The 27,430-nt window shown below is 40.5% G+C and overlaps 2 protein-coding genes across 3 annotated transcripts in view; one reads left to right on the plus strand and one right to left on the minus strand.

The window, feature by feature from the left end:
• Nucleotides 1–523: 523 nt before the first annotated feature.
• Nucleotides 524–27,430, minus strand: part of NMNAT1 (nicotinamide nucleotide adenylyltransferase 1) — a 31,629-nt gene continuing 4,722 nt past the window's right edge. The window contains exons 2-6 of one of the 2 annotated variants that reach the window (XM_072156495.1): nucleotides 7,955–8,181; nucleotides 4,013–4,186; nucleotides 2,924–3,107; nucleotides 2,699–2,835; nucleotides 524–2,532 (exon numbers count right to left, since the gene is read on the minus strand). In XM_072156495.1, the coding sequence (XP_072012596.1) occupies nucleotides 2,138–2,532; nucleotides 2,699–2,835; nucleotides 2,924–3,107; nucleotides 4,013–4,186; nucleotides 7,955–8,132 (1,068 nt within the window). In that variant the 5' untranslated portion in view covers nucleotides 8,133–8,181 and the 3' untranslated portion in view covers nucleotides 524–2,137. The remainder of the gene's footprint in view (nucleotides 2,533–2,698; nucleotides 2,836–2,923; nucleotides 3,108–4,012; nucleotides 4,187–7,954; nucleotides 8,182–27,430) is intronic. The other variant, XM_072156496.1, reaches the window with a different exon arrangement.
• Nucleotides 12,345–27,282, plus strand: LOC140135255 (uncharacterized). The gene is made up of 6 exons (XM_072156498.1): nucleotides 12,345–12,845; nucleotides 16,242–16,304; nucleotides 18,850–18,929; nucleotides 19,439–19,569; nucleotides 22,014–22,080; nucleotides 23,356–27,282. Exons 1-6 carry the CDS (start codon nucleotides 12,709–12,711, stop codon nucleotides 23,484–23,486), a joined length of 609 nt encoding a protein of 202 aa, XP_072012599.1. The 5' UTR covers nucleotides 12,345–12,708; the 3' UTR covers nucleotides 23,487–27,282.

Consider the following 27,430-nt stretch of genomic DNA (forward strand, 5'->3'; position numbering starts at 1 on the left):
GCCCCAGTAGCCTCTTCAGTTAATTTACATATAACTAATATAAAGTTTTTAACAAGTTAGGTTCCAGGATTATTAAATTACAGATTAGGTTAGAGGCAGGCAGAATCTACAATCAGATCTACATCTGATAGTAGATTCCTCATGCTCGATTTCCTAAACGTTCCTAAGGTTTCCTAAGTAACGTTCCAAGACATTACTTAGATTTTATTTAAAATGTTACATTAACATATTGATATTTTTTCTTTTTATAACTTCTGCAGGGACATCTATAATGGGAAGTTATTCTAGTTGGCACTGGTGCTAAAAGAAGTTACAATATATGCATTATGGCAGCCTTGTATTGTGGGCATGCTGTCACCATCTCTCAAAATAAATGTATATCAATGAGAGATTGAATACAGTGTTATTTAAAAATAAAATCAATTAAAACTGATATTAGCAATATAGAAATAGGTTAGGGTAGGAGTTGTGACTATATTTTCCACCTACAAAATTTGAATACATAGAAGATTTAATAAAGACTCAAGCCATGTACCGGTAATTAATTTAAAGTTTACTAGAATTTCTTTAAAGAGCAAGCATACAAAAAATTCTTTTACAGCAGCAAAAGTCCAGCATTGTGATACAGTACAGGGCAACCTGAAATATGGCAACCAAACTAATTTTGAAATATAAAGTACGGTAATCTGAAATTCAAATTTGTTATATAACCAACTATAGAAGTACCTGTCATATTTATACTTCCATGAACAGTGCATCAGCTCATCATTTAATAGAGAAATATTATCCATGTAAAGTGGAGGCACTTTTCAAATATAGAATATTTCTGATCTTGTTCTTAACTTGAGTTATAGCTCCCTTCTGGATCAATCAAATAGTGATCCACAAGGGAGAGCAGACAGATTTCAGATCGTAAAGGAAATCTAGCACTTACTATAAGCAAAATTAAACTAAACATACTCACCTATAGCCCTCATCATCTTGATCCCAGCACATCTCTTGATACGCCGCCGGGATCGTCTGAAAAAAGGACATTGCGTCCTGGGGCTCCAGCCTGCTTTTTATAAGACCATCCAGGCCTGTAATTATTAATGTCTACTGTGTGACGTCTTCCTGATGTCTCCACCATGGCAAAGGGAGGTATCTATAACAGAGGAGGCATAAATTCATGCCTCTCGTGGGACGTCACTTCCCTCTCCTGCATGGGAGAGCCACGTGGCGAGAGGCATGAATGATTGGTAGCCTGGACCACCGGACATCGCTTCCCGGCGCTTTGACCTGCTTTTTAGAAGTCTTTTTTCAGGGAATCCTGGCATGTCAAGATTAAAGAAGACCAATGCCTGGATCAAGATAAAGAAGACTATGGGTGAGTATGTCTAGTTTAACTTTGCTCATAGCAAGTGGTAGATTTACTTTAAAGCAAAAGAACATGGGGGCCAGTTCTTCCCGCTCACTTGTTCTTTGGCAGACGGATCTGCCTCCTAGTAATATGAGACGTCCCAGAGTCCAGCTAAGGGCTGAAGCAGTTTCCAATGACCTCCAGCCAAATGATCAGAGCTGAAAAGGGAAGAGCGCTATGACAATGGAACCAGGATTAGGAGTATAATAGGCTAAAACAAAGCCTATGATTATGCAAATGAAGCAATGAACTGCAACAACTTTTAAATGTAGATAATTATGAATGATACCTATAAAACAGTTCTGAAAGCTGGCCATATAATTAGAGTGCTAAGGCTTTCAGAGTCAAATGGTTGTGGGTGGACTGGTCAAAAAATGGCGACGCAAAAACTAAGCTATTGCACCAATATTTTACCACTACAACAAAAGGTTTTTACCTCATTAACTTATTTCCAGTTCAAGTGCATTGATCTTTTGAAGCGCTGTGTATCTCGGATGTGGATTTATATAATAGCACAAGGTTACTCCACTCTTGGCAGCCCCACTAACACAAATATGGTGGCCCTTTTTCTCTTACTAGGTGATCATGTCTTGCCTCATCTTCCCCCTTATAGGAAATGTAGGGAAAGTGGGGCTACCAGAAGCAGAAATAAAAGGAGATGGGGTACACTGCACTTCTTTTGAACTTAGTGTAACTAAAAATTGCCACCATGTGGTGCCTTTTGTGCATTGATCATTACTAAGGTTTCTTTGAGTTTCTCAGGAAGGGTTCTAGGGTTAAGCCTGTGTTCTTCTCTTCACTCTCCTCACTATACAAGTCATGCTTTTTGATGTAGTCTAGGACAGGATCTGGCACCAGATATCGCACACTCATTCCCCTCCGTAGGGCTCTTCGCACCTTAGTAGAGGAGATATCATTGGTAATCCATTCTTCTACCAGATGTATATTGTCCCTGTACTTCCAGAGGATATCAGATTCATAAATAAACTTTCGAGCGTCGCTCCCCATCCTGGTAATACAAACTAGACCAAAAGATGACACAATTTCTCTGACATGTTCAGGTTTCCAAAGGTTGGGGACTCCAAGAGACTCGAGAAAGTCAGCACCACAAAGAAGCTTTACCTTAGGAGGGACTGAAATAAAAAAACATAAAAAAACAAAACAATGTATCTTAACTGGTGGTGCTGGATGTTACATCAAATATTTGGTTTGGTGTAATAGAAATGTATTCTAGTATTTTTTGGAGTTATGTTGGGAGGTGTTAGGTTTAGAACAAATAAAAACAATGTAGGATTTTACCTTTAATTTCTGGGCAGTTGTAGTCTGGGACATCTTGGCAGACATTATTTCTCTTCCTCTTTTGACCCTTTCTGTTCACGGATTTCTTTTCTTCAATCTCCCCATTATCAGTACAGGTCAGCTTCTGCTGGTAATACCTGGTGAGCACAATCAGTAATGAATTGACATTTTACATTTATAAATGTATCTCAGTAACATCTGTGTTACCCTCTTTCTCTCCTTTACCGTAATACTGTCTCTGTCTCGGTCCAATCCTTCTTGGAACATTCCCAGGGCTCCACTTCTATCCAGTCAGAATTCTTCGTAGCCAGTTGTGCCATTTCTAGGCGGTGGGAACCCTCTACAAGTCCTTTCTTCTTATACCCATCACTTACTGGAGAGATGATACCTTTCACAACTTTATATTTTCCTGTGTAAAAGCAAATAGCTTTATATGTTATTTTATTTAGGCTGAGATGCAATATACAGTACATTATACCCTAGAACTGCCCTCACTTTTCTGCTGGTGAAGTCACTTTGGATCCGTGCAGGATAAGAAATGTCATGTATATTCAGATTTTTATCCTGTGTTATACTCCAGAGCTGCACTCACTACTCTGCTAGTGGAGGCACTGTAAACATGTACATTACATGTATTATCCTGTTCTGACCTGCAGTTACCTCCTGTATTATATACCAGAGCTGCACTCACTATTCAGTCACTGTTTGCATTACATTTCTAATCCTGGACTGATCCCGAGTTACATTTTGTATAATACTCCAAATAAACAGTAAATGCTGTATTCTCTAATTAAAGTGCACCCTTCATTTGTTAATCTTAAGGTTTCCATCAAATTGAGCGAGCTATAAATGTTTCTAATGCTACTCAAATATTTCATAGAAGTATTGAATCTATAGACTCTCACTCTCAACGCACTCTCAACCTATTGGACAAAACCCTAGTGGGAAGTGTGCTCTGGTAATACCGTGTGCCCCTCGGTATATATAAAAAATTGGATAAAATTCAAATGTTTACCATGCACAACTTGCTGTTTTTACTCAACATGTGTTTACTGCATAAAATTGCAGATCACTAACATTTGTTTTGCGAATCAGTTACTGCATGGTATACATTTGAATTTTATCAAATATTTTATAGCTTGGTAAACTTCACATAATTGGTTAGCACAGTATAAAGCCATCTGTATCTCAGGAATAGCACAAGATAAGTCAATGGGTGACTTCCCAGCAGAATGGTGGAAGAAGTTCTGGATTATAATTAAGACTGTGATTTAGGATCAGCAGAAAATAAGAACTGAAGCTTCATCCCCTTACCTGTCCCGTGCAGGTAGTCGCGTCCCAGTTCAAACAATCTCAGATGCATCACAGTAATAGGGTTAAAAGAACCCGTAGCCACAAGCACAACCTCTATCCGCTCATCTGACTTCTCCATTGCTTCTGATGAAAACCAGGATTTTAAGTTGAAGGTTGCAGGGTTACTTAGGCAATCTATAGGGGAGGAAGTTAAGATGAGAAGAAGACGAAGTTGAAACATAAAAGAACAAATGTACATGCCCACTCAGGGACATTTATCATTAGACAGGCTCCTTGGGACAGTTCTATGACAGTCTTCGGAGCTCCTTTGCCCGTCAGTTTAAGCGTCTTTGGCCCTTTAATAAATATGTCTGTAGTGTTTTTATGCTAAGATGCATAAAAGTAAAAGGTTGCAAAAACCCCAATGCTAATTTTAGCAACTTTTTACTGTCAAAAAATTAGGAAAATCACATGATACATTTCCCCCACTGTCACTATTTAAGCTGTAACAGGGAATGTCATCCAGATATTTTATATGTTATTGGTCTTTTTTGCTAATTTCTAATGTAGGAAAGGAAGCTAATGTGAAGGAAGCTAAAAACGGTATTCTCATTTGGGCATTGCCATTTAATTTAAAATAATCTGCCATACATTTCTTCAATTGGCTGTTATTAATAAAAATATATCAGTGTGAAGATAACATCACTACATTTATGGGAGCTTTTCATTTAAAAGCGATATTGTTGCCCTTGGATATGACCACTGCTGCTGCAGTGGTTTCACAAAAAACAACCATCCTGTGGTAATAAACACTGAATACAGGTGGTTGGCCGCCTCAATAGTGGACATATGGTCCCCAATGCCAGGATGCAGCGGTGGTCATATCCAAGGACAGCTATCGTATGGAAATACCCACTTAATTATTACTGTGGTCAGCAGACTGTGCCCCTAATAGTTGAGGCTCCCATAATCAGTAACTGTTGGCTTGTACTAGCACCACACCTATATTACCATAATGGGAATACCACAAAAAGAAAAGAATACCCTTGATATTGCCGTTACCTTTATGTGACCCGGGCGCGGTTGTTGCTTAGGCAATGGCGCCCGGGTCATAAAGTTTGTATCGGCCTCCACCATAATTTCCAAATCCATTCTTTAAAATCAATGTGATTTTCTGGATTCGTTTTCTCATTTTGTCTCTCATAGTTGAGGTCTACCTATGATATCAAATACAGGTCTCTCTCATCTATTTAAGCGGGAGAACTTTTGGTGGCTGACTAAATACTTTTTTTCCCCACTGTATCTACTGAAGAACATGTGTTGTGGCTAACTATCTCATGTGGGCATGTGTATATTGTATGGCTGGTTGACACAAGCAAAACCCGAGCAAAGCTCTTCCAAAAAGTGGGTTCACAAGTGGCGTTTAGAAACACATTACAACAGAGGAAATTTGCCTATTCACATAGTTGTCAAAACTAGTTTACAAAACACTACAGCACATGTTAATATTGTGTTGATATACTTGTTAAAGGGAATCTGTCACCAGGGACCTCATTTTCACTAAAGACAGGTTGCAGGAGCCCATTACACCTCCATTGACAATATGCCTTTCTGCTTTATCTAAGCATTTGCTTTACAATATAATTGTGTGTTATAACTTACACCCTGGCAGAATCCTCTGTGTAGTCCCTGGGATTGGCTTTGGTTTGGATGTGACTTGTCTATGCTGCTCACTCCTCATATCTTAGCCCCCACCTTTGTGCTTCCCTACGGCTCCTCCCTCCCCCACTGATGTCAGCTCACCAGACTGTGAGCTCTGTGAAGGAGCAGGAGAGGGGAGCTGTACAGGAGCACAAAGGTGGGCTGAGAGCTGAGCAGTGTACAGCACAGAAAAGTCATGTGTTGTTTTTTGAAATGCATCCAAACCAAAGCCCAACCCCTGGGACTACATAGAGGATTTTGTCAGGAAGCCAGTTAAGTTAAAACACACAATTATATTGTAAAGCAAATGCTTAGAGACGGCAGAAAGGCACATAACCCAAAAGAAAAATAGCGGCACACCTGCAAGGCGAGAAAGGCATATTTGCAATGTAGGTATGATGGGCTTCTACAACCTGTCTTTGGTGAAAATGAGGTCTCTGGTGACAGGTTCCCTTTGACATTGTGTTTTATACACGGACATGTTAACAGAAATGTAAACACGGACATGTTAACAGAAATGTAATTAGATAAATCAAATCTTCTCGGCTGGTGTTTCAAAACGCATACGTTAACTCCACATGTGAATGTGCCCTAAAGGACTAGTAAAGTTAAAGGAAACCTACCACTTATAAGTGGTAGGTTTATACACATATACATGGCACCAGCTCAGGGTGAGCTGGTGCCAGAGCATATTTTTGTTAGGGGAACAAAGCCCCTATCGCAGAATGATAAGTTATATTAACTTATAACTTGGGCACGGCGCACCATGCGCGCGCTCGTGCGTGCGCTGGATTCTAAAGTGCTGGAGAGCCGGTGATGTCACCGAGCTCTCCGGCACACACGCGCCTGCGCAACTTAGCACGGCCTGTTTCCCCGTGCTAAGTTGTGCAGGCGTGCGTGTGCCGGAGAGCTAATTCTGCAATAGGGGCTTTGTTCCCCTAACAAAAATATGCTCTGGCACCAGCTCACCTGGAGCTGGTGCCATATATATGTGTATAAACCTACCACTTTTAAGTGGTGGGTTTCCTTTAAATAAACTAATTCTTAGAAAACAGAAATATATAAATTCAATATTTTTTTTAAGTGTTGTGTCCCTCAGCCTCTTCTTAAATCTCACACTATAATGTTACTACAGTGGCAGTGAAAGGGTTCTCTGCCCCGGTGGAGTAATATAGATGTTGCAATATGGTCTGCTCAGCATTAACCACAATGATCAGCACATATCAGGTTGAGAAATGTGAATGGGGTTACAAGTAAAAAATTACCAGACAGTGAGCAATTCTGTGCAAATATGTCATCATATCCCCCAGAGTGGTCAAGCAAATAAAACACATTTACTGTATACACAGGTACTAAATATCCAAAGCTCACTGGTAAATGATACCTCCTTGTCAGGACAGGATATAGATTTACCAGCACTGCTTTTATATGGATATGGATGGTTACTTATCACAACTTGTTTCACGGCAGAGACCAACAGTGATCAATTTGGATTTGTAGAAGAACCTGTGTTGAATTCCTCTGCAGCACCCCCACAGGAGACACAAGGAATTACACAATTCTATTAGCTCTCATTGTAATGCAAAGACATATTGGGGCAGATTTACTTACCCGGTCCGTTCGCGATCCAGCGGCGTGTTCTCTGCGCTGGATTTGGGTCCAGCCGGGATTCATCAAGGCAGTTCCTCCGACGTCCACCAGGTGTCGCTGCTTCAGTTCCCTGAAATGCACTGAAGTTCACGATCCTATCCTGGATGAAGGTGAGTTTTTCTGAATCCGTCGGGTTTTCGTTTGGCCACGCCCCCCGATTTCCGTCGCGTGCATGCCGGTGCCAATGCGCCACAATCCGATCGCGTGCACCAAAATCCCGGGGCAAATCATGTACAATCGGCGCAAATCGGAAATATTCGGGTAACACGTCGGGAAAAGGCGAATCGGGCCCTTAGTAAATGACCCCCATTGAGTCCTCAATGAGGGTTTTTTGTAGCTTTGGCTAATAAAACAGGGCCACCATATCACATCATAGGAAGTGGCGGCATATCTTACAAAATTAATGCACAGGTGCCATTTTTACAAGAAAGGAGCAATGGGGGCAAAACACATGCTGGGAGCAAACACAGCACATGCTTTAAAGTGTTATGATAGGAAATAATGACAGTGTTACACAAGGTGTAATGATAGTGGTCAACAATGACAATTACAGATGTCATGACTACACTGAAATAAATACAAAAATGCTAAACAAAAGATTAAAAAACTCACCCTGTGCCCACAGTGAGCATCTTGTGCGGGTGTCACCCTGGAGTGGTATTACCAGCCTGCTGCTTGGTGCTCGTGTCTCGTTACTATATAACCACATGCAGACATAACTGGGGTTCCCATGTCTGCACTTGCAGAGTTTGGGGCACAGGGTTAAAACAATTCTGGATAATCCCAACATAACAACATGGGAAGATGGATCACATCTAATCCAGTGCTATATTCCATCACTGATAAAATAAAAGGGGAGAATGCGGATGATGACAACACAAAAAAAAAACCAAATCAATAAAATGAAAATGAATAAAACAATGCAAAGATAAAAAAGCAGGAAGAAAAAAATATATAATGTATTGTACAAGAAAATAAGATAAGGTGCCGCCTCTAGAGTCTAGTATCATAGTAAGAGTCTAGTATCATAGTATATAAGGCCAGAAAAAGACCCAATTCCATCAAGTCTAACTTTTAAGAATTAAATAAATGTTTTTTTTCCCCATAACCCGTGATATTTTTGCTCTCCAGAAAGACATCCAGGCCTCTCTTGAACATGCACATAGAGTCCACCATAACAACCTCCTGCGGCAGAGAGTTCCACAGTCTCACTGCTCGTACAGTAAAGAACCTTTGTCTATGGTGATGGTAAAATCGCCTCTCCTCTAGGCGTAGAGGATGCCCCCTTGTCCCGGTCACAGGCCTAGGTATAAAAAGATCTTTGGAGAGATCCTTGTACTGTCCGTTCAGGTATTTGTACATTGTAATGAGGTCTCCCCTCAGACGTCTTTTTCTAAACTGAATAATCCCAAATCTGTCAGTGTATTCTAATCCCCCCATTCCCCTAATAATCTTGGTTGCTCTCCTCTGCACACGTTCCAGCTCTACTATATCCTTTTTATACACTGGTACCCAAAACTGTACACAATATTCCATGTGTGGTCTGACCAGCGATTTGTATAAGGGCAAAACTATGTCTTTATCATGAGAATCTATTCCTCTCTTGATACATCCCATAATTTTATTTGCTCTAGCAGCAGCTGCCTGGCTCTGGTCACTAAAATTAAGTTTACCATCCACCAATACCCCCAAGTCCTTTTCAGCTCCAGTTTTACCAAGTAATTGACTGTTTAGAACATAATTATACTTTTTGTTTCCATGGCCCAAGTGCATACCAGCACCAGCAGTCTCATTTTATATACCAACCTTTTATGTGGCACGGTGTCAAATGCCTTTGAAAAGTCCAGATATACAACATCCACAGCGTCCCCCAGATCCAGTCTGGAACTTACTTGCTCGTAGAAACCAGATTAGTCTGACAGGACCGATCTCTCAAAAACCGATGCTGCCGCTGGATTATAAGGTTATGTACAGTGAGATACTCCATGATAGCATCTCTAACAAACCCCTCAAATATTTTCCCCACCACAGAAGTTAGACTCACAGGTCTGTAGTTTCCAGGATCAATTTTTGCTCCTTTTTTTTATTTTGGTACACACATTTGCTATGGGCCAGGCCTGTGGAACATAACCAGTCCTCAGTGAATCTTCAAATATTAAAAATAACGGTCTGTCTATCACGGTACATAGTTCATGCAGAACCCAGGGGTGTATGCCATCAGTTGAGAAAGCGACATTCAGTAGATTGGCCCTTTCCTCATCTCCTTCCACCATGACCACCATGTTATTCCTAAGAGGGCCCACACTCTCCGTTTTTAATTTCTTATCATTTATATACTTGAAAAATAATTTGGGATAACTTTGCTCTCCCTGGCAATATTTCTCTCAGTCTCTATTTTTGCGGCCTTTACAGGATTTATTTTTCTCTCTATAATCCTGTAATGCCTCATAGCGAGCTTCACGTTTCAGCACCTTTAACACCTTATCTTTCTCGCTTCTTGCTTTCCTTACAAGACTAGTTGGCCACATTAGCCTGGGAGGTACACGTCTGGCGTGCAGCAGAGGAGGAGAGGTGGTCGCGGCTCATCTCTCCCCTCTCCATAGAGAATAGAGCCGCATGGCCATTCTTATGGCCAAAGACAGAGCAGGCTCTATCTCTTTTGTGGCCACGGCTCGAAACAGTGAGTACTCAGTGTGCTCACCATACCGAGCCCAGGAGGGAAGTATATCCGGCAGTAAATTTGCGACCAGATATACGTCCCCCAAAACATTTTTGTGAATGTACCCTTATACAGACACATTTATTCAATTACACACTGATATATGCACACTTTTATACACATATAAACACACACACAAAGCTCTACACTTGTATACTTGCACCCATATCAATACAAGTATACACACACATTTATGCACTCATATACATTTATACACTAATACACAGGGCATATACAAACTCATAAAGTATATACAAACTCATAAAGTATATACACACATACAGTATATACACATCACACATAATGCATACACATTATATACAATATATATATATTGTGAGAAAGTGAGAGGTGTCGTGTGGGATAACCACTATCCCTACAGACAGATAAAAAGTATATGGTAAAAGCCCTGGATTTGTCTGCAGTAACCCAAGGGTTACTGCAGACATGTGGTAAGCAGGAATAGTCTGTTTGGTCTATGTTGGCCTAACTAGCATAGACACCTTTGTAATGTCCGTACTGCGCCTGCTTATTATTGATTAGGGGTATGCTGGTAGTGGGACTCCTACTCCACCCGAGCTTTGGTCCTTGGGCTTTTGTATAGCCCACAGGTGCGGGTCACAGACCTCGTTAGAGCCTGGTTTAGACTGTAGGCCAGAAGCAGCAGGTGAGGCACTACCTGGAGAGTTGAAGGCTGAACCGTGTACACACAGCAAAGGTAACGGAGTGTCTCCTGATATAGGAGCGTGTGCCTGGCAGCCTGGTACATGTATAGTTAGGTGTTGTTATTGTATGAGGCAGTGCCCAGACGGGCAGGGTTTATTTTGTATTTTGTATGAGCCTAAGCCAAGTGCAAATTATAATTGCCATTCTGCTGGTTGCCAAGTGTGTCAGCAAATTCCAGCTTTGCTGAGCCCTTAAAGCCAGGAAAATCAGGCATGATAAACCAGGGGCACTCACTCATAGATCCAGGCACCGTGACTGAGGTAATCTTCTTATATTTGTGGCCTCCTTACCTCTAAGATCAACTTTATGCTAATGAGTCTGAAGGGCTGTGGGGGCGTTACCAGAGCCTCTCTGTGCTGAAGCTTCACAGTTTATTACAGGAGTATTTCCCCCTTTACTGCCACCATAAGATTACAGCAGTGGTAGGGAATGTGTTGAGGGAGCAGGGGGGAGATGAGAGTCTAACAGCTTGTGAGGCGTTGTGGCAACACCCCAAGAGCTCTTCTAGCTCAATAGCATCATTTTAAAAGTAAATTTTAGAAGGAATGACACCTTGGATAATTAATATAAGAAGATTACCACATGGTACCTAGATCTTTAAGTAAGTAGCACTGGTTTATCCATGCTTGATTTCATAGTAAAGGACATCTACCACCAGGATGAGGGACTGTATGCAAATGAGCATGGAGGGCTCCAGGCTCCACAGGTGTTAATGGAGCCTGGTGCCCCTCGGGCTCATTTGCATACAGTTTTTCATCCTGGTGGTAGATTTAAATATAACTGCAGTTATTTTATTGCAGCTGTATGATATAAAACATATTATACATATTACTAATAGACACTACTTCTTTGTATGGCCCTATCATATAATTTCCACTGTAATGATGATTACCAGCACTGTAATCAACTCAGCAGGGAAGCATATATAAATATAATCTTATAATCATCATCATATACAGTCCGGCTACTCTGTGAAATTCAGTCAGAGCACAGTCTGTGATTCATGACCATGATCATGTGCTTCTTGCCTAACGATATCTACGCATGTTTCAGAAGGTCATGCAGAAAACCTTATGAAAATGAGCTCCGGTTTTTGTGCCTATATATTATGCAGATCTGTGGTATTTGTATTGCGTTTTTGTAAATTTACATTTTCCACATGCAGTTTTTAATCTCCTTGCTACATCTGTGAGCTTACATGATTTCCAGACAACAAATCTGAATATCCACATCAACTCAAAATGTTTTGCATACTTCCTGCGGATTTTCACTTGCCCATAGACTGTAAAAAAATACACAAAAACCTAGTATGCTGCGACAGAAACATGGCACGACCATTATTAATTTTTGCCTTACATGACAATTTCCACGAGGAAAAAAAGCACATAGGCTACTTTCTGTTTTCAAAATAATTTTCACTTTAATGCTACAAAATTTCCACAAGAAAGAGTGGAAAAAACGCAAATAATACACAAAACCTTTGGTAAACGCATTAACTGTGTGTTACAGCAGGGGGCACTGCCTAAAAAGTCCCTACAACACAAAGAATGGTCCCACTGTGCGGCTGGCAGATTCCCACACATCGCATAGCTCAGTTGAATACTTTTGTTTGCATCCAACCAACTGTATAAAGCAGCGAGATGTTAATCCGTAATGGACCCCACCCCCTCTCAAGGATGCCACACTGCTCCAGTGCCAATACTCCCTCGTGGCATTCGCCATGCTCCTGTGGTTGGCTCAGTCTCTGGCTATCACAGTAATGGTCTGTGTAATAGTCACAAACTGGATTGTGGTGAAGAGTGCAGAGTTTCTGCAGAGGGTGATCCACAAACTATCCCGGTAGCCAGGCCTTAAAATTACTGGGGTCAGGAGAAGGAGAAATGGTGAAGAATTAACTCCTGCAACACCAGAAGCAAAATGTATGTGCTTACTACTACATAGAAGAAAACTCAGTCTCCATAAGCAAAAAGGTTTCTCTACAGATTCACAAAGTAGCGTGGCAACTGTACCAAACTGCGAAGAGAGTGGGGATCCAGATGTTTGTACTGATCAATGCAGGTGGGTACCAGATAACACTACATACAGTATGTTCACTAAAATGTATCACACAGTGGCCATGTGGAGATAAGTTCTGCAACTTTGTATACAATTTGATGCTAATGCTCTACCATTTGTAAGACATCTAGGTTACAGGTCTTTGCAAACCAGCATTGAAAAAATCATTTAAAAGTTTAATCAATAAAAAAACTTTTTGCCGTTTTGCCCTGTTAGTCTAATCATTTTTCAGACACAATTAGGATCAGTTTTTTACGTTCTTTATGTGTCAAAAAAAAACAAACAATTAATGTGGTCTGTTTTCTATAGCAATAGATCAGTCAAAAGCGCATTGCACTTTTTGATTTGCATTTTTCACACGCATCACTTGCAAATGAGCATATCTGAATAAAACCCATTAAATATGATTGGTTATTGTCTAATGCAGGGAAAAACGCTTGTGTGGACCGATGCTTACACTCTACTTTATACAGAATACAGAGCCTGAGGCTTTGTTACATATGTGCACCTGTGCGACTATGGTCAGATTTCTGTCCACTGGAAGTAACATAGAAGCTTTCCATAGAATGACAGCAAGCAGAAATTTTGAAAACTGTAAAGAATTGATACAGAACGTATATTGGAAAATTGTATAACTTTTTATCATAAAAACAATAACATTACTTTGCTTTGATTGCAATACCCCTTTAACCCCTTAACGCTCTGCGCCGTAGCTCTACGGCGCAGAGGTATAAGGAGTGTATGAAGAGGGCTCACGGGCTCTCTTCATACAAGGGTGGAGTTTTTGCATATTGCAGAAAACCCCCACCGCTAATAACCGCGGTCGGTGCTTGCACCGATCGCGGCTATTAACCCCTCCGTTGCCGTCGGCAAAGTCGCCGGCGGCATTTAAAAGACGGCAGCGCACGGTAGCCTCGGGTCTTCGTTTGACACGAGGCTGTGGCTCATTGTAATGTATAGTGTGCAGAAATGCCATATACTGCGATACAGAAGTATTGCAGTATATGGTAGGAACGATCTGACCATCTAGAGTTAATGTACCCTAGATGGTCTAAAAAATAGTGAAAAAAAAAAGTTTAAAAAATAAAAAAAATTTATAAAATATAAAAAATTCAAATCACCCCCTTTCCCTAGAACTGATATAAAACATAATAAACAGTAAAAATCACAGACACATTAGGTATCGCCGTGTCCCAAAACGCCCGATCTATCAAAATATAAAAACGGTTACGGCTGGCGGTGACCTCCGAGACGGGAAATGGCGCCCAAATGTCCGAAATGCGACTTTTACACCTTTTTACATCACAAAAAAAATGGAATAAAAAATTATCCTCAAAATGGTAGCAATGAAAACGTCGGCTCATTTCGCAAAAAATAACACCTCACACAGCTCCGTGCGCCAAAGTATGAAAATGTTATTAGTGTAAGAAGATGGCAAAAATGTTTTTTTCTTTTTTGTACACATTCATTTAATTTTTGAAAATGTATTAAAACACAATAAAACCTATATAAATTTGGTATCACTGCGATCGCACCGAACCAAAGAATAAAGCTGAGCTGTTATTTTGAGTGCACAGTCAAAGTCGTAAAAACTGAGCCCACAAGAACGTGACGTGCGTTTTCTTTTCAATTTTTCCACATTTGGAATTTATTTTTAGCTTCGCAGTACACGGCATGTTAAAATAAATAACATTACGGGAAAGTAAAATTTGTTACGCACAAAATAAGCTCTCACACAGGTCTGTACACGTAAAAATGAAAAAGTTATGGATTTTTGAAGGTGGAGAGCGAGAAATGAGCGAAAAAACCCTGCGTCCTTAAGGGGTTAAATACTTCTGATATAACCAGAAAGGAGAGCCCACACTCATAGGCTGTAATAATCAAACCTGTAGAAATAATTGTGCTGCTGATATAGAAAAATACATGGTTTTAATTACGGTTTAGTGAACGTAACCCTAATAGTGTCCGTATTTGTAGGTTATCTGCTCCCTTCTGGTCTCCTGGCCTAAGAACAGTCTATTAAGTCAATAGATTTTCCTTATTGCCTTTTTTATACTGATATACAGAGACTGGGAGAGTCTGGGCAGAGAGTGATTGTTATACATGGAGGAGATGGGGGATGACAGGGGGAGGGATACGGTACTATTGAGCTGTATTAGAGGTAAAACACCCAACCATGCTTGGTCTGTAAATCACAGACTGTGACTGGATTTCAAAGACCGAACACAAAACAAGACTTCTTGCATTAAATATAACAATACTCTGCATTGAGGCCGGCATCTCCACCTATGTCTTACCAAATGTTTTTAGTTTATTATTAAAGTCACTTTACTTTATGTTTTTGTAATGTGTAAGTGTAGGATATTAGGTAATTTACCAGTATACATTATAAGTTCCGCTTCGTTTTCTTGTTATGTAAAGTGAAGTCTCCTGTCTTTTACCTCATCAGCCAGTCATTCCTGTTCATTAAATGGCCACAGATGGAGGGTCATGTGATCTCTAACTGTCCATGAACAGTTGTCCTACCACAACCTTAAAGGCCATCTACCATCAGAATATCTTATGGTAGATGCTTACTACTCACAACCCATCCCGTGCAAATTAGTAAGCTTATTAGAAGAGCAGCATTTCCTAGAAATATAGCTTTTAAAATAAGTAAATAACTTTGCTCCTCCAATAAATAATTATTCATGGCTCCCGGCTGGCTCCGCCTACACAGTAGTCCACTGGGACTAACACTTTTTAAACTCTAGAGCAGAAGAGGCTTCGGCGCTGCGGCGCGCGCCTACATAGGAAATAGCGGAGATGTTGCGCGTGCACGGTCGCGCGCAGCGGCGAAGCCTCTCCTGCTCTAAAGTTTAAAAAGTGTTAAAACCGCGATACCGCAGTTTATAACACTAACGAAAATAAGTACCGGCACCAGCTCACCCTGAGCTGGTGCTCGGTACTTACAGCTTACCCCTGCCATTCTAAATGGTAGGTTTCCTTTAACAAGGAGCTTCAAGGTAGATGGCACGGAGAACGGCATCTATTTCTAAAATATTAAAAACCTAGCCAGTATGATAGTGTACAAAAGTAATTTATTTATAATTTTTGCTAAACAGAGACACATTAAATCAAATAAGATCAAATGATCAAAAGTCCCCTCTCCCACATGAGTAAAGCAATACAATAGGTGACAAAGAAAGCAATGAGGAGGGCGCTGCATTACATTATTCATAGCTGGGAGATAATGTTACAGACGAGATGTTCCACTACTTTACAGCTCATGCCTCCTACCAGCTCTACCGCTGTTTACCCCGAACCCACAAAGAAAGAGTGTGAGTGTTGTCCACATCTACTGCATCTGTTACACTGTATGGTCTATATATGGTCAATCTCTCGTTTTCTTTCTTTCAGATTGGTGACGGTGGTATTCATAGGGGTTGTCCTGACCATCCCTCAGGTGTATGTACTTATCAGGTCTGTATAATTTAAACAAAATTAAGATATTTACTAATAGTTTGATTATGCCCAAAATGGATCTATTGCATGTCCACAGGCAATGACAACCAAAAAGCCTATTGCTGGCTTCATTAGGAGCAAAATAATTAGATTTTTCTATCATATTTTATATAGTATCAGGTTATAATTAACATGGTATCATTCTCGCCCAAGCACCCCGAATATTGGAGGTGTCTTACCTGTCCTACCAGCATGACTTGTGGTCTTATATAATCTTGAGATGATTGACCCTGCGGCCTGTCCCATAGCTCTACCTCCTTCTTGCCGCCTTCTCCATGATCAACCTGATTGCTACATACTACAAGGTATAAAACCTACATAAAGATGATGCAAAATATGACAAATTGTAAAGCAAATGAGGAAAAAGAGTCTTGTACTTTAGTAAACAATATTGTTTTCCCATAGCCAGCAATTAGGGCAAGTGGTAAATTTATCCAGGTTCTGTCTTGCACTGATCCACACAAAGTAAAAGAGCTGTGGATCTCTGGGAATCTTGGCTGCTTCTTTAGCTATTTCTCTTCTTGTCTGGGCTTTCTTTTAAAAAATGTGCCATAAATGTGGCAAACGCATGAAAAAGAAGCAATTTCCTGGCTGTTCCAACAAACTATAAATCTCGCAAATAGATTTATTTATTAATTGGTACCGGAGTAGGGTAGCTTTATACATAAGCACACCACACTTTTGAATTCTTTTAATTCGTGTATCATTTTCTGTACACTTCTGTAATTGATCTTGCTTCATCACACAAAATATCAAAAAATATATTGAAGTGTGTGGCAGTAAGGTTTAAGGCCAGTTGTACACAAGCGAATTTGCTGTGGCAATTTACCTAACATAGAACGTCTGACATGCTGTAGAAGAAAACTTGTCCTGTATTGGGTGCTGTGATCACGTCTCCTCATAGAGGTCTATTACAACTGGTCATGTTGTGGTGAGCACACAGTTGGGAAGATTTAGTTTTTAGAGCAATGCAGAGTAGAACTAAACAGTATAAGCCGACCAGAGTATAAGCCGAGGCCCCTAATTTTACCACCAAAAACTGGGAATACCTATTGACGCGAGTATAAGCAGAGGGTGGGAAATGCATTGGTTACAGCCTCCCAGTATATAGCCAGCAAGCCCCCAGTAGCATACAGGCAGCCCCCTTTAGTATATAGCCAGTCATCCCTCTTTAGTATACAGCCATCCCCCAGTTTGCCCTGCACTTAAAAAAATAAACTTTCATACTCGCCTTCTGGTGGTCCCGATGTTCGGCGAGGCTCCTCTTCTGTCTTCTATGTGATGCTCTGGTCCCCGCGGCTCCTCTTCTGTGTTCTGTAACAGCCGTTAGAGACAGGGCCATGTGCTCTGCCAGCGCACACTATGATGCTGATGATGTATGCGCCGGTCGGCAGAGCGCATGGCCATGTCTCTGCCGGCTGTTACAGCAGCCAGAAGAGGAGCTGCAGGGACCGGAGCATCGCGGAGAAGAAAGAAGAGGAGCCGCGAGGACCAGGGCATCACGGAGAAGACAGAAGAGAGGCCGCGGCTAGCATCGGGGGCACCGGAAGGTGAGTATGCAAGTTAACTTTTTATTGACTCGTGTATATGCCAAGGTGAGGTTTTTCAGCATATTTTTTGTGATGAAAAACTCGGCTTATTCACAAGTACATACGGTAATCATTGTGTCTGATGTTGGATAATTAATTTGGTGCAATTTAAGACTACAGAGTCGAACTTTGCACTTCTTATTAGTTGGTCTAGTTTGCTGCACCACAATATAGAATTTTCTGGCAATGGGGGCAGTCATGCTCCCTAGTTACTGAAGACATGCCGTTTTCCGAACAAGTCGGAAAACTGCCTAAAAATGCTCTAAAATTTTCAATAAAAATGTGGCGTTCAGCACTTCAGGGGTAAATTACTCTAGTAAGTCGTAGACAGATTGATGCATCTCTGTCAGGGTCTAATCGCGCCGTAACAGCATTGCTCACACCCAGATATGTGCTAAGTTCAAGGGGTATGAAATATTGAAACCCATTGTATATATTCTATAACGCAGATGAGTTCCCACAATGACTATGGAGCCTACTGCTATCAGTAGATGTAAGTAATTTATAAGATAGATTATAGATTCCAGACCAGAATTCATAATGATGTAGGGCAGTGATGGCGAACCTTTTAGAGCGCCCAAACTTCAACCAAAAGCCACTTATTTATTGCAAAGTGCCAGCGCAGCAATTTATCCAGTAATTTATTTCTCCACTTTCAATCGTTCAGCCTCCTAAAGACACCAACGCAGTTGAAAGGAGGAGGGCAAATACCCTATCATTGTAGGAAGATTCTGTAGGAAGATTCTTTGAGTCCTGTCTGGTGAACTTCATGCTGGGGTGATGACCTGGGTGCCCACAGAGAAGGCTCAGAGTGCCGCCTCTGGCACCAGTGCCAGAGGTTCGCCACCACTGATGTAGGGCCTTGTTTCAAATTTAATTTGAACAGATCAATAAATCTATGATTTGACCCACAGTCCAAGCTCCTCTCGATTCTGCAGTCAACCACTACTCAACAACCTGATCTGCAATATTGGCTTCACACTATTTACAACAGGTGAGATCCATATAAATCACTATCTCCATCATATTTCAGAAGTAGATGATCTCACAGGGCTTCGAGGTCCCTTTAGAGCGTCTTTGGTCAGTTGGCTCCTATTTTTCTATGTACAGTCTTCATTGAAAATGATCCCGATTTGACTGTTTTTGTGTTGGTTGGAGGCTAAGGATGCGTCAACATGTTGAGACTTTCAGATGCAGTTTTTGAAGCTATAATCGTATGTGTGGATCATAATGAGTGAAAACAAATAATTGAGATGTGCTACTCCTCTTTTTTTTACTCCACTCCTGGTTAATACATCAAAGATTGCATCTGAAAACCTGAGGGCATTTCACAAGTTGTGTTTCAGTAGCAACTACGAGGGGCTTGGCATATGCGTTCTGGCCAAGCCCCTCTCTGTTGTGTTTTAAAAAAACAACTGAAATGCAACGTGTGAACACAGCCTAAACACATGAGTGAAGGCCACCATAATTGCCTTTCAGTAAAAAGTGTCTATTTCATTACAGCGTTTTCTCTGATCCTCATACTCGTAGAGCCACTACCATATTGGCTGAAGTCTCTTTTTCACACTTTCGGGGTGTCCTCCTTCATTGAGGGGATCTGTACTGTCTTGATGACATCACTGGCTGGAGAATGTGTAAGTTCTCAAAATGCTCTCAATCACTCAATTAACCCTATATACTCCACCAGGTTTTACACCACTAAACTGCCAGCCCCTTCAGGTAGGGTATGAAAAATATAATCATAGCATTGCTTCTTATGTTTAAACTTCCTTGTTCACCTGTTATAAGACTTCTCTAAAGTCATATGCAAATAAGTTAAAAAGGTAACTTTTTCCTGAGATGAGTCACTTTTACTGGCTGGTATCATATTGAGAATGAGATGAGTATCTCATCATCAAATTACGTGGTTCTGTAAGATATAGAACCGGACATACAGGCGGTTAAAAACATCCAATCCAGGAATTGGATTTTTATCTGAAGCTGGCATGATTCTAGGTGCTGTACACACCAAAATTGGGGTATCTGAAGTGACACTCCCCCTACAGTTCCTGTAGTGACACATAAATATCTGGCAAAAAGTGAGACCATTATTTTTACAGGTGAACAGGAAAATTTCGAGCGCACCTTTTTTCACACTTCAATGTCTTTTGGGATGTAGATTAACTTTGCATATTATATTGATTACAGTTGTGTGGATTTCTACAATGATCCGAAGAGTTGTGTAGAGATAAGGACTGAAAGAGGGGAGGGGCTACTGGAAGGATAGGGAGGTCACGTCAGTTGCTCTATGTTTTTACCAGAGAGACTAGTAGCAGAGATGAGTGTGTTTGTCTAAAACAGTCTGTTTCTATGGAACTTTCTATGTTTCTCACTGCACCTCAAGCTGTGTCATAAGCTCCTCTGCACACCTTCTACTGGCACTTTCTGCACAGTGCAGTGAAGCTATTAACCCTTAGTGCTCACACTACACAGACTATACACTTCATGTAACCGTTTCACTGCTGATTTCTACTACTTATTACATGCTGAATGCTCTTTTCACAAGCATTAAAGTGTAACTGTCATTCTGAGAAGAAAAAAAAAAATACAAAGTTCTGCTCCAGGTGTCCCTGGGAATCATTCCTCAAAGTATTTTGCCTCTCGGTCCTCATTTAGTACCTCTTTTGTCCCATAGCAACCATGCTTTCCAGCTCTCAAAAAAACTACAATCAGCAAGATGGAGGGGCGGGACCTGCCTCCTGTCACCTCATCACAAGTGCCTGCTGCTGACCAATGACACCAGAGCTATCTTACATCTACCGATCTATCTCAAATCTATCTATCAATCTATCTATGTAACACCCCAGCACAGCACATGAGGGCAGAGCTTGCAGACTTAGAGAGTGTCTCCTGCCACTTCCTTGTGTGAGGTGATGGGAGGAGGGTGGTCTGCAGTTTCTGTCTGTGTGGATTATGTGTGTATACACAGGTGTAGGGAAATCTGAGGAGAGATAAGAGTTAGGTGTTTGGTCACTAAATTAGTCAGGGCTTCTGCCTGCACATGACAGTGCTGGAGTAGTGACACATGACTGCTGCAGCACTGAGCCATGAGGTGATCAACTGATTGCAGGGAGGGGGATGGGGGCATGTCTCTCCCTCGTAGTCTCAGCTTCTTTCTGAAGACGGAATGTCCATAGTAACAGACATATGAGAGATGACTGCCATCTAGGGGAAGTCTGCAGAATACAAGAGAAAGGAGCAAGATTCGGGTAACTAATCCAATTGCAAAAGTGCTTAAAATTACCTGCCCTACAACATATCAAAAGTTTTTTTGAAATGACGATTACACTTTAAATCTTTATTCGGAGAAGCATGAAACAAAAAGACAGTATTTACTGTAAAGGCAAAATAATTACATATTATTTTACCCTGGTTTGTTATAAAGGCAATGATGCTCATCTAGTGAGGTTTTTTTTCTGTTGACTTTTTTTTATAGAATATATAAATAATAGGAAAATGGCTATATCTTTTATTTTTCTTATTTTCTCATTCATTCAACATTTTAAACTGTGCCATTAGGCAACTACCGTATATACTCGAGTATAAGCCAAATTTCTCAGCACAATTTTTGTGCTGAAAACTCCCCACTCAGCTTATACTTGGGTATATAAAAAAAAATTGAGTACTCACCATTCCAACGGCCCAGGCCGCTCCTCTTCTGTCTTCAAGTGTGCGGGTGCCGGCTCCATGTCTGCGACAGCTTAGTTCGCATGACCTGGCCAGCGCACAATTGTGATGTCAGCAGCTGCCCGGGGCATCGGAATGGTTAGTACTACTTTTATTTATTTTTTTTATATGCTGGCCATACTGGGGGCTGGCAGGCTATATACTATACGGGACTGGCTGGCAGGTTATATATTAAACGGGGCTGGCTGGCAGGCTATATACTAAAGGGGGCTATGCAGGACTATCCACGTGCTGGATCGTTAAGGCTTTAAAGAATACATTTAAAGGATCGGGAAGATGTCAACATTCTTAAAATACAGCTGAAATCAGTTTGATAGAACACATTAAACCACAAGTCTACATTCTTTTGCAGGCCATAAATACACCAGCTTTGTATTATATGTCTGTGGCGCTGTCCGTTGTCAATATCCTATCTACAGGTACGTAGACATCTATTCTGTCATACACTGATGTTCAAAAATAAGCTAACCCTGCAGCATGATTAGCACCACACAATGTAGAAGTCATCAGATTAAGAAACTTTACAACCATTTACACTCCAGGATTTCTAACTGAGCTTAGTGCACTTGGGCAGTCTCCTAAAACTGAATCTGCATTCAAACTGCTCCCAGCCCCTCCCTAAAAGCCTGCTGCTGCTAAAAGTCAGGGGAGGAGCTGTGCTGTATTTAGTAAAGAGATCTTGCACAGGAGGACACCAAGTCCTGCAACAATACTGGAATATATATGCATTTTTTTTTACAATCCCACTGCTACTTACAACACAAAAGTTTGATTACTCATATCTCCAGGAATGGTACACTGTTTGCAGATTGTTTTCTTAATACTGCTGGTAGACGCACTCTATAGGGGTTTACAGAATTTTCATCAATCTAACCTATAGTTGCTAGATTATGCTCATCTCACTCCGTGAGCTGCAATATCAAGCTCACACTGTACAAAGTACTGTGCTTGGTGAGCAGTGAAAGTTGGTGAGTCCACACATGTTTCTTCACTCCGATCCTGGAATACTCCTTTAATGATGAAACATCAGCCCTGTAATACTGCTAGAGTGGAGCATTGTTTATCAGAGTGTAAGATCCTATTGTGTTTTATCCATTTGGCTGCCTCGGCCCAGCTGATTTGGGATGGTAGATCTGGCCGACATATGGTCCAAATTTAACATTAAAAGGCCCCAATGTAATTTTTCTACCTGTATTGTTCAACATATTTAAGTCTATGGGTCAGTAGAATAGACTAAATCAGTGCAGTATACTGATTTAGTCTACCTGCACATGAAAATTTGTTTTCTCTGACAGAAAACTACAGATTTCTTGACCGTTTTTACAGTTGTCTTCAGTCATTTTAAACCTCGAAAATCGACAAAAATGGTGTAATCCATGTATTATACGTTTATGCGGAACCACAAAATACAAAAAAAAAAAAAAAAAAAAAGGAAGACACACGGATGACACCTATGTGGCACGTGACAAGCATCAACTTATTTTATGCTGTGCAAAAAAAATGGTTAAAACTCTGATTTATGCAACATTTGTGTAAAAGGGCCAATCAATTCTCCATGTGTTATGAAACTCTCTGTTATCCATTGCAAGCTGAGCAGTAGCCACATCACTTCTTCTATACTGTATTTCAGCAATCTCTAGTGCAAATAACCTTCAGACATAAAATAACTTCTCATTTTTTTCCTTTCCCTGCAGTATTTTTTCTTATTCTTGTCCCTTTTTGGCTTTCAAACTCCATTTTTCCTGGAATGGTCTTTGGTAAGGAATCTAGAACAGGCATCTGCTTTGAAGTAGTGACTTGCTGCCCATGTGCATGGCATGTCTGAGGAATCATAATCCTTAGCCCCAAAGTCACTGATATGTAAAAAAAAACTAGTGTACTTGGAAATGATGCAAGAGGGAGACCAGCCATGTGCACTGGGGACACATGTACTTCAAATCTATTGGCCGTGCAAGTCAGTCCACAGAGCTGGCAGAACAGAAGAGCATTCAGCGTCAATGGAAAACAAAGGAACCTTCCTCCTATGAATCCGGGGAGAACGATTTCCAGCAGAGGCAGGAAGGAGGAGACAAGAGGATGCTGAAAAAGGGAGCTACGGCCTGCCTCAGGAGGGAGGGGTTCATTTATCATTTCAGCAACCCACAGACAAAGTCATCGGTTTGTAACCTGTATACATGCACAACTCAGACCTTTACATATACAAGGATACATTAATCACTGCAGGTTTATAAGTATTTTACATTAATAATAGTAAGCTGGAGGCTTCATTTCTATTTTGCACATTGGGGCACATTTACTTAGAAATTCGGAAATTGCATAAAAGTGCTATTTCTGTGTATAATTTTGGGTGTGGCGATTCACTAAGAACATAGAAATCATGAATCTGTCGCTACCCCGCACTTGCTTGACATCTATTTTGTGGTGCACTTTTAACATAGGGCATGCAACACAATTTGCAAGTTAAATATGGTGCTTGGTCCGAATTAGTCGGACCGTCAGACGTTACGGCCCCCTAATTTGTGTCACATAAAGGCCAGTGCAGCTGGCCACAAAAGGGTCGCATGTGACACAATAGCAGCGCAATCACTTCTTAAATACCTGTGCAAGATGTTTTAGCCTAGAAGAATGTGCACAGTCTGACAAAAGTGTGGCGCAAAGCCCTTAGTAAATGTGCCCCAAAAATCAAAAGAAAATCCTTAAATCCTTAAAAAAACACAGCTCTTTAAATAGAAAAATGATTCCGCTTTCTAGTAGTGGGTACCTGTATCTTTCCCTTACAATGAAGTATAACAGAAAACTAATTACTATATATGGGTCACTATGTAATAATTGGTCATACCAGCATTTACAGTGGGCCTTCTATAGACAAAATAATGAAGCTCCTAAACTCACCCACCATGTAATATCTTAGGGAACACTAGCACAGGTTAAGTTTATGACTTGAGTAACTGGAAAACTTTACCAGCTAGTGTACTTTTATTTTATATCTCTCAACTGTGCTAAAAAAAATTGTATTGGCAAAACAGTATGTAAAATGAACAAACTAAATAAATGATCTTATATCCAGAGTTCAAGCATAATCCAGGAGGTGGCACTGTTGTAATAGCAGTTTACAATACAGAAAGTTTAGACAATTCCTCTGTTACAATTATAAGCAGTGTGAGAGCTCTCTCAATTGTCTTACCCATGAACACAGATAAGGACTATATCAAGAGGCTAGGTATGCCTTGTATAACTTCCAGTACATTACAGAACAAGGCACGGGCTACAGTCAGAAGATTGCACTTTCATTATTCTACTTTGCAGAACAAGGAAAGTGAACATGGCTGATTAGCAATTCCCGAGAGTTTTTCTGACAATATCATTGTTTTAAATAAGGCAGACAGCTGTATAATACCATTATTTGTAAAAGACTGGAAAAACATGGTTATTTTCTTTCACACCTGTTCATGGGTTGAAGTTAAAGGGGTTGTACCAACTTGATAGGTGAGGTGCTGACTACTGCGAAGCACAGCTATCCGGAGAACAGGAGTCTGATTCTCACTAATACTGTATGTGGAGTGTCAGGACGATCTTGTGTCCTGCCGCTCCACATCGTCCTAATTAGCAGGCAGTTGCCGCATTGACTATCCCCTGTGACTATCATGTATGAAGGCCTATTAGATCCAGACCAAGTCTAGGTCTAATAGGCAAACTGTCAATGTAACATATACAGATACAATACTTTGCTTTACAGAAGTACTACAATGTATTTTGTATTGTATTGTATAAGGGATCAAGGTACCTCTAGTGTTAGTATTATAGTGGGACAGTAAAAAAATTAAATAAGATTTTCAAAAAATAAATACCGTATATAATAAAGTATAAGCTGAGTTTTTCAGCACAATTTTTGTGCAGAAAAATACCCACTCGGCTTATACTCGGGTATAGAAAGAAAAAAAAAACTTGGTACTTACCATTTCGACGGCCCAGGCATCTTCATGTGCAGGTCCTTCATCTTCAGGTTGTGGCAGCTCTGTGACCGCGCCTCTTTCTTCAAGCCGGCATGGCTGACATCATAGTTGTGCGCCGGCCAGGCCGTGGCAAGTAGCCATTGCGGACCTGCAGCCGGCATGAAGACAGAAGAGGCGCGGCCTCGGAGCTGTCGCAGACCTGCGGCATGAAGATGTAGAGCAGATGCCCGGGCTGTCGAAATGGTGAGTACCAAGTTTATTTTTTTTTTTTTTACGGGCAGACTATCTTTTACAGGGGGCTGGCTATATACTACACGGGACCATTGCATTTTCCACCCTCTGCTTATACTCGAGTCAATACATTTTTCCAGTTTTTTGTGTTAAAATTAGGGGTCTCAGCTTATACCCGGGTTGGCTTATACCTGAGTATATACAGTAATGCAAATAAAAACACCCTAAAATCTCTCTTTTCCCCCATAAATACCTTTATAAAGCTTAAAAGAAATAGAATAACTAAACCCCCATGAAACAGGTATTGCCCCGACCATATCAACCTTGGCTAAGCAGATATTATATTCCTAACATCCAAAAAATTGGATGTATCCCAAAATAGTACCAATCTAGCCGTTATCTGATCCCGCAATAAAGAAACCCTTATTATGCACTTTTCATTGAGGAATAAAAAATATAGTTGTTCGAATATGGCAACACATAATCAAATTAGTTTTTTCTAAAGTAGTAAAATATTAGAAACTCTGCACGTTAGGTATCGTAGTAACCTAGAGAATAATTTTGTAAATTTTTTTATACTGTTCGTTTTTTAAACTGTGTAAACGAAAAACTATAAAAAGTACTCTGTCATGAAGGCCTTGTTAAAAAATCAAGGTCATCACATTTTCAAAAATATAACTATTGACAGGTTCCCATTGAGCCATAAGAACTAACTGAAATCCAGCATTGCTATCCCTCATATCCCCATAAATCAAATATATTCCCCGGCATTAAAGAAGTTTTGTCCTGCTCGGGCGACCCCTCCCATCTACAGCTCCCTATTTCACATCCATCTTCTCAGCATGTCATTTGACCAGGGTCAGATTATCACAGGTCCTTTAGCCTCCTAACATTAGCAAACTGTACACCATGAATATATCTGATAATATGAAATCAAAGCATACTCCATGGATTTCTACTCTCCAAGTAGGCTGCTGTGATTGCATGTGGTCAGATACAGGGGGTAGATGCAGAAGTAACAGGACCTTAGATCATGTAATCCTGGTCATGTGACTTTAAGTGCCAAGTGATTCAATGTTCCATTTCAATATTCCATACAGCAGAATATCATAGCTCTGAGACCTGTCAATGAGTTGCATATAAGTTGACAAACTGATTTTTGTAACATTGCAGCCATGGAAAGGAACCATTTAGGGATAAGGCCAATGATTTTTAATCATAGTTTTAATGAAGTCTTTATTTTGGTGGGTTAATTTGCATGACAGGTTCTCTTTAGGGCGTTAAAAAATGAGCTGCAATACCAAACACAACCCAATGACAGGTGCAGGGTTATTTTACTATTCCTGCACCAACTTTCACATATGGTCATATACATTATTTTTAGCACTTCCTAATGTCAAGCACTTCTATGCTAATAAAATAAACCTGAAGAACAAATAGGAATTCACATGTATTCTTTCTAACAGCTTTGTTTTGTATAAATTTCCGCAGTTTAACATTGGTCAGGTCCAATTGCCTAAAGTGTAATGACAGGATTGTCACTACAGTTAATGTAGCAATCCATATCTAATCTACGGCAGAAGTG

Source organism: Engystomops pustulosus, chromosome 6 (assembly GCF_040894005.1).
Source record: "Engystomops pustulosus chromosome 6, aEngPut4.maternal, whole genome shotgun sequence".
Lineage (NCBI taxonomy): Eukaryota > Metazoa > Chordata > Amphibia > Anura > Leptodactylidae > Engystomops > Engystomops pustulosus.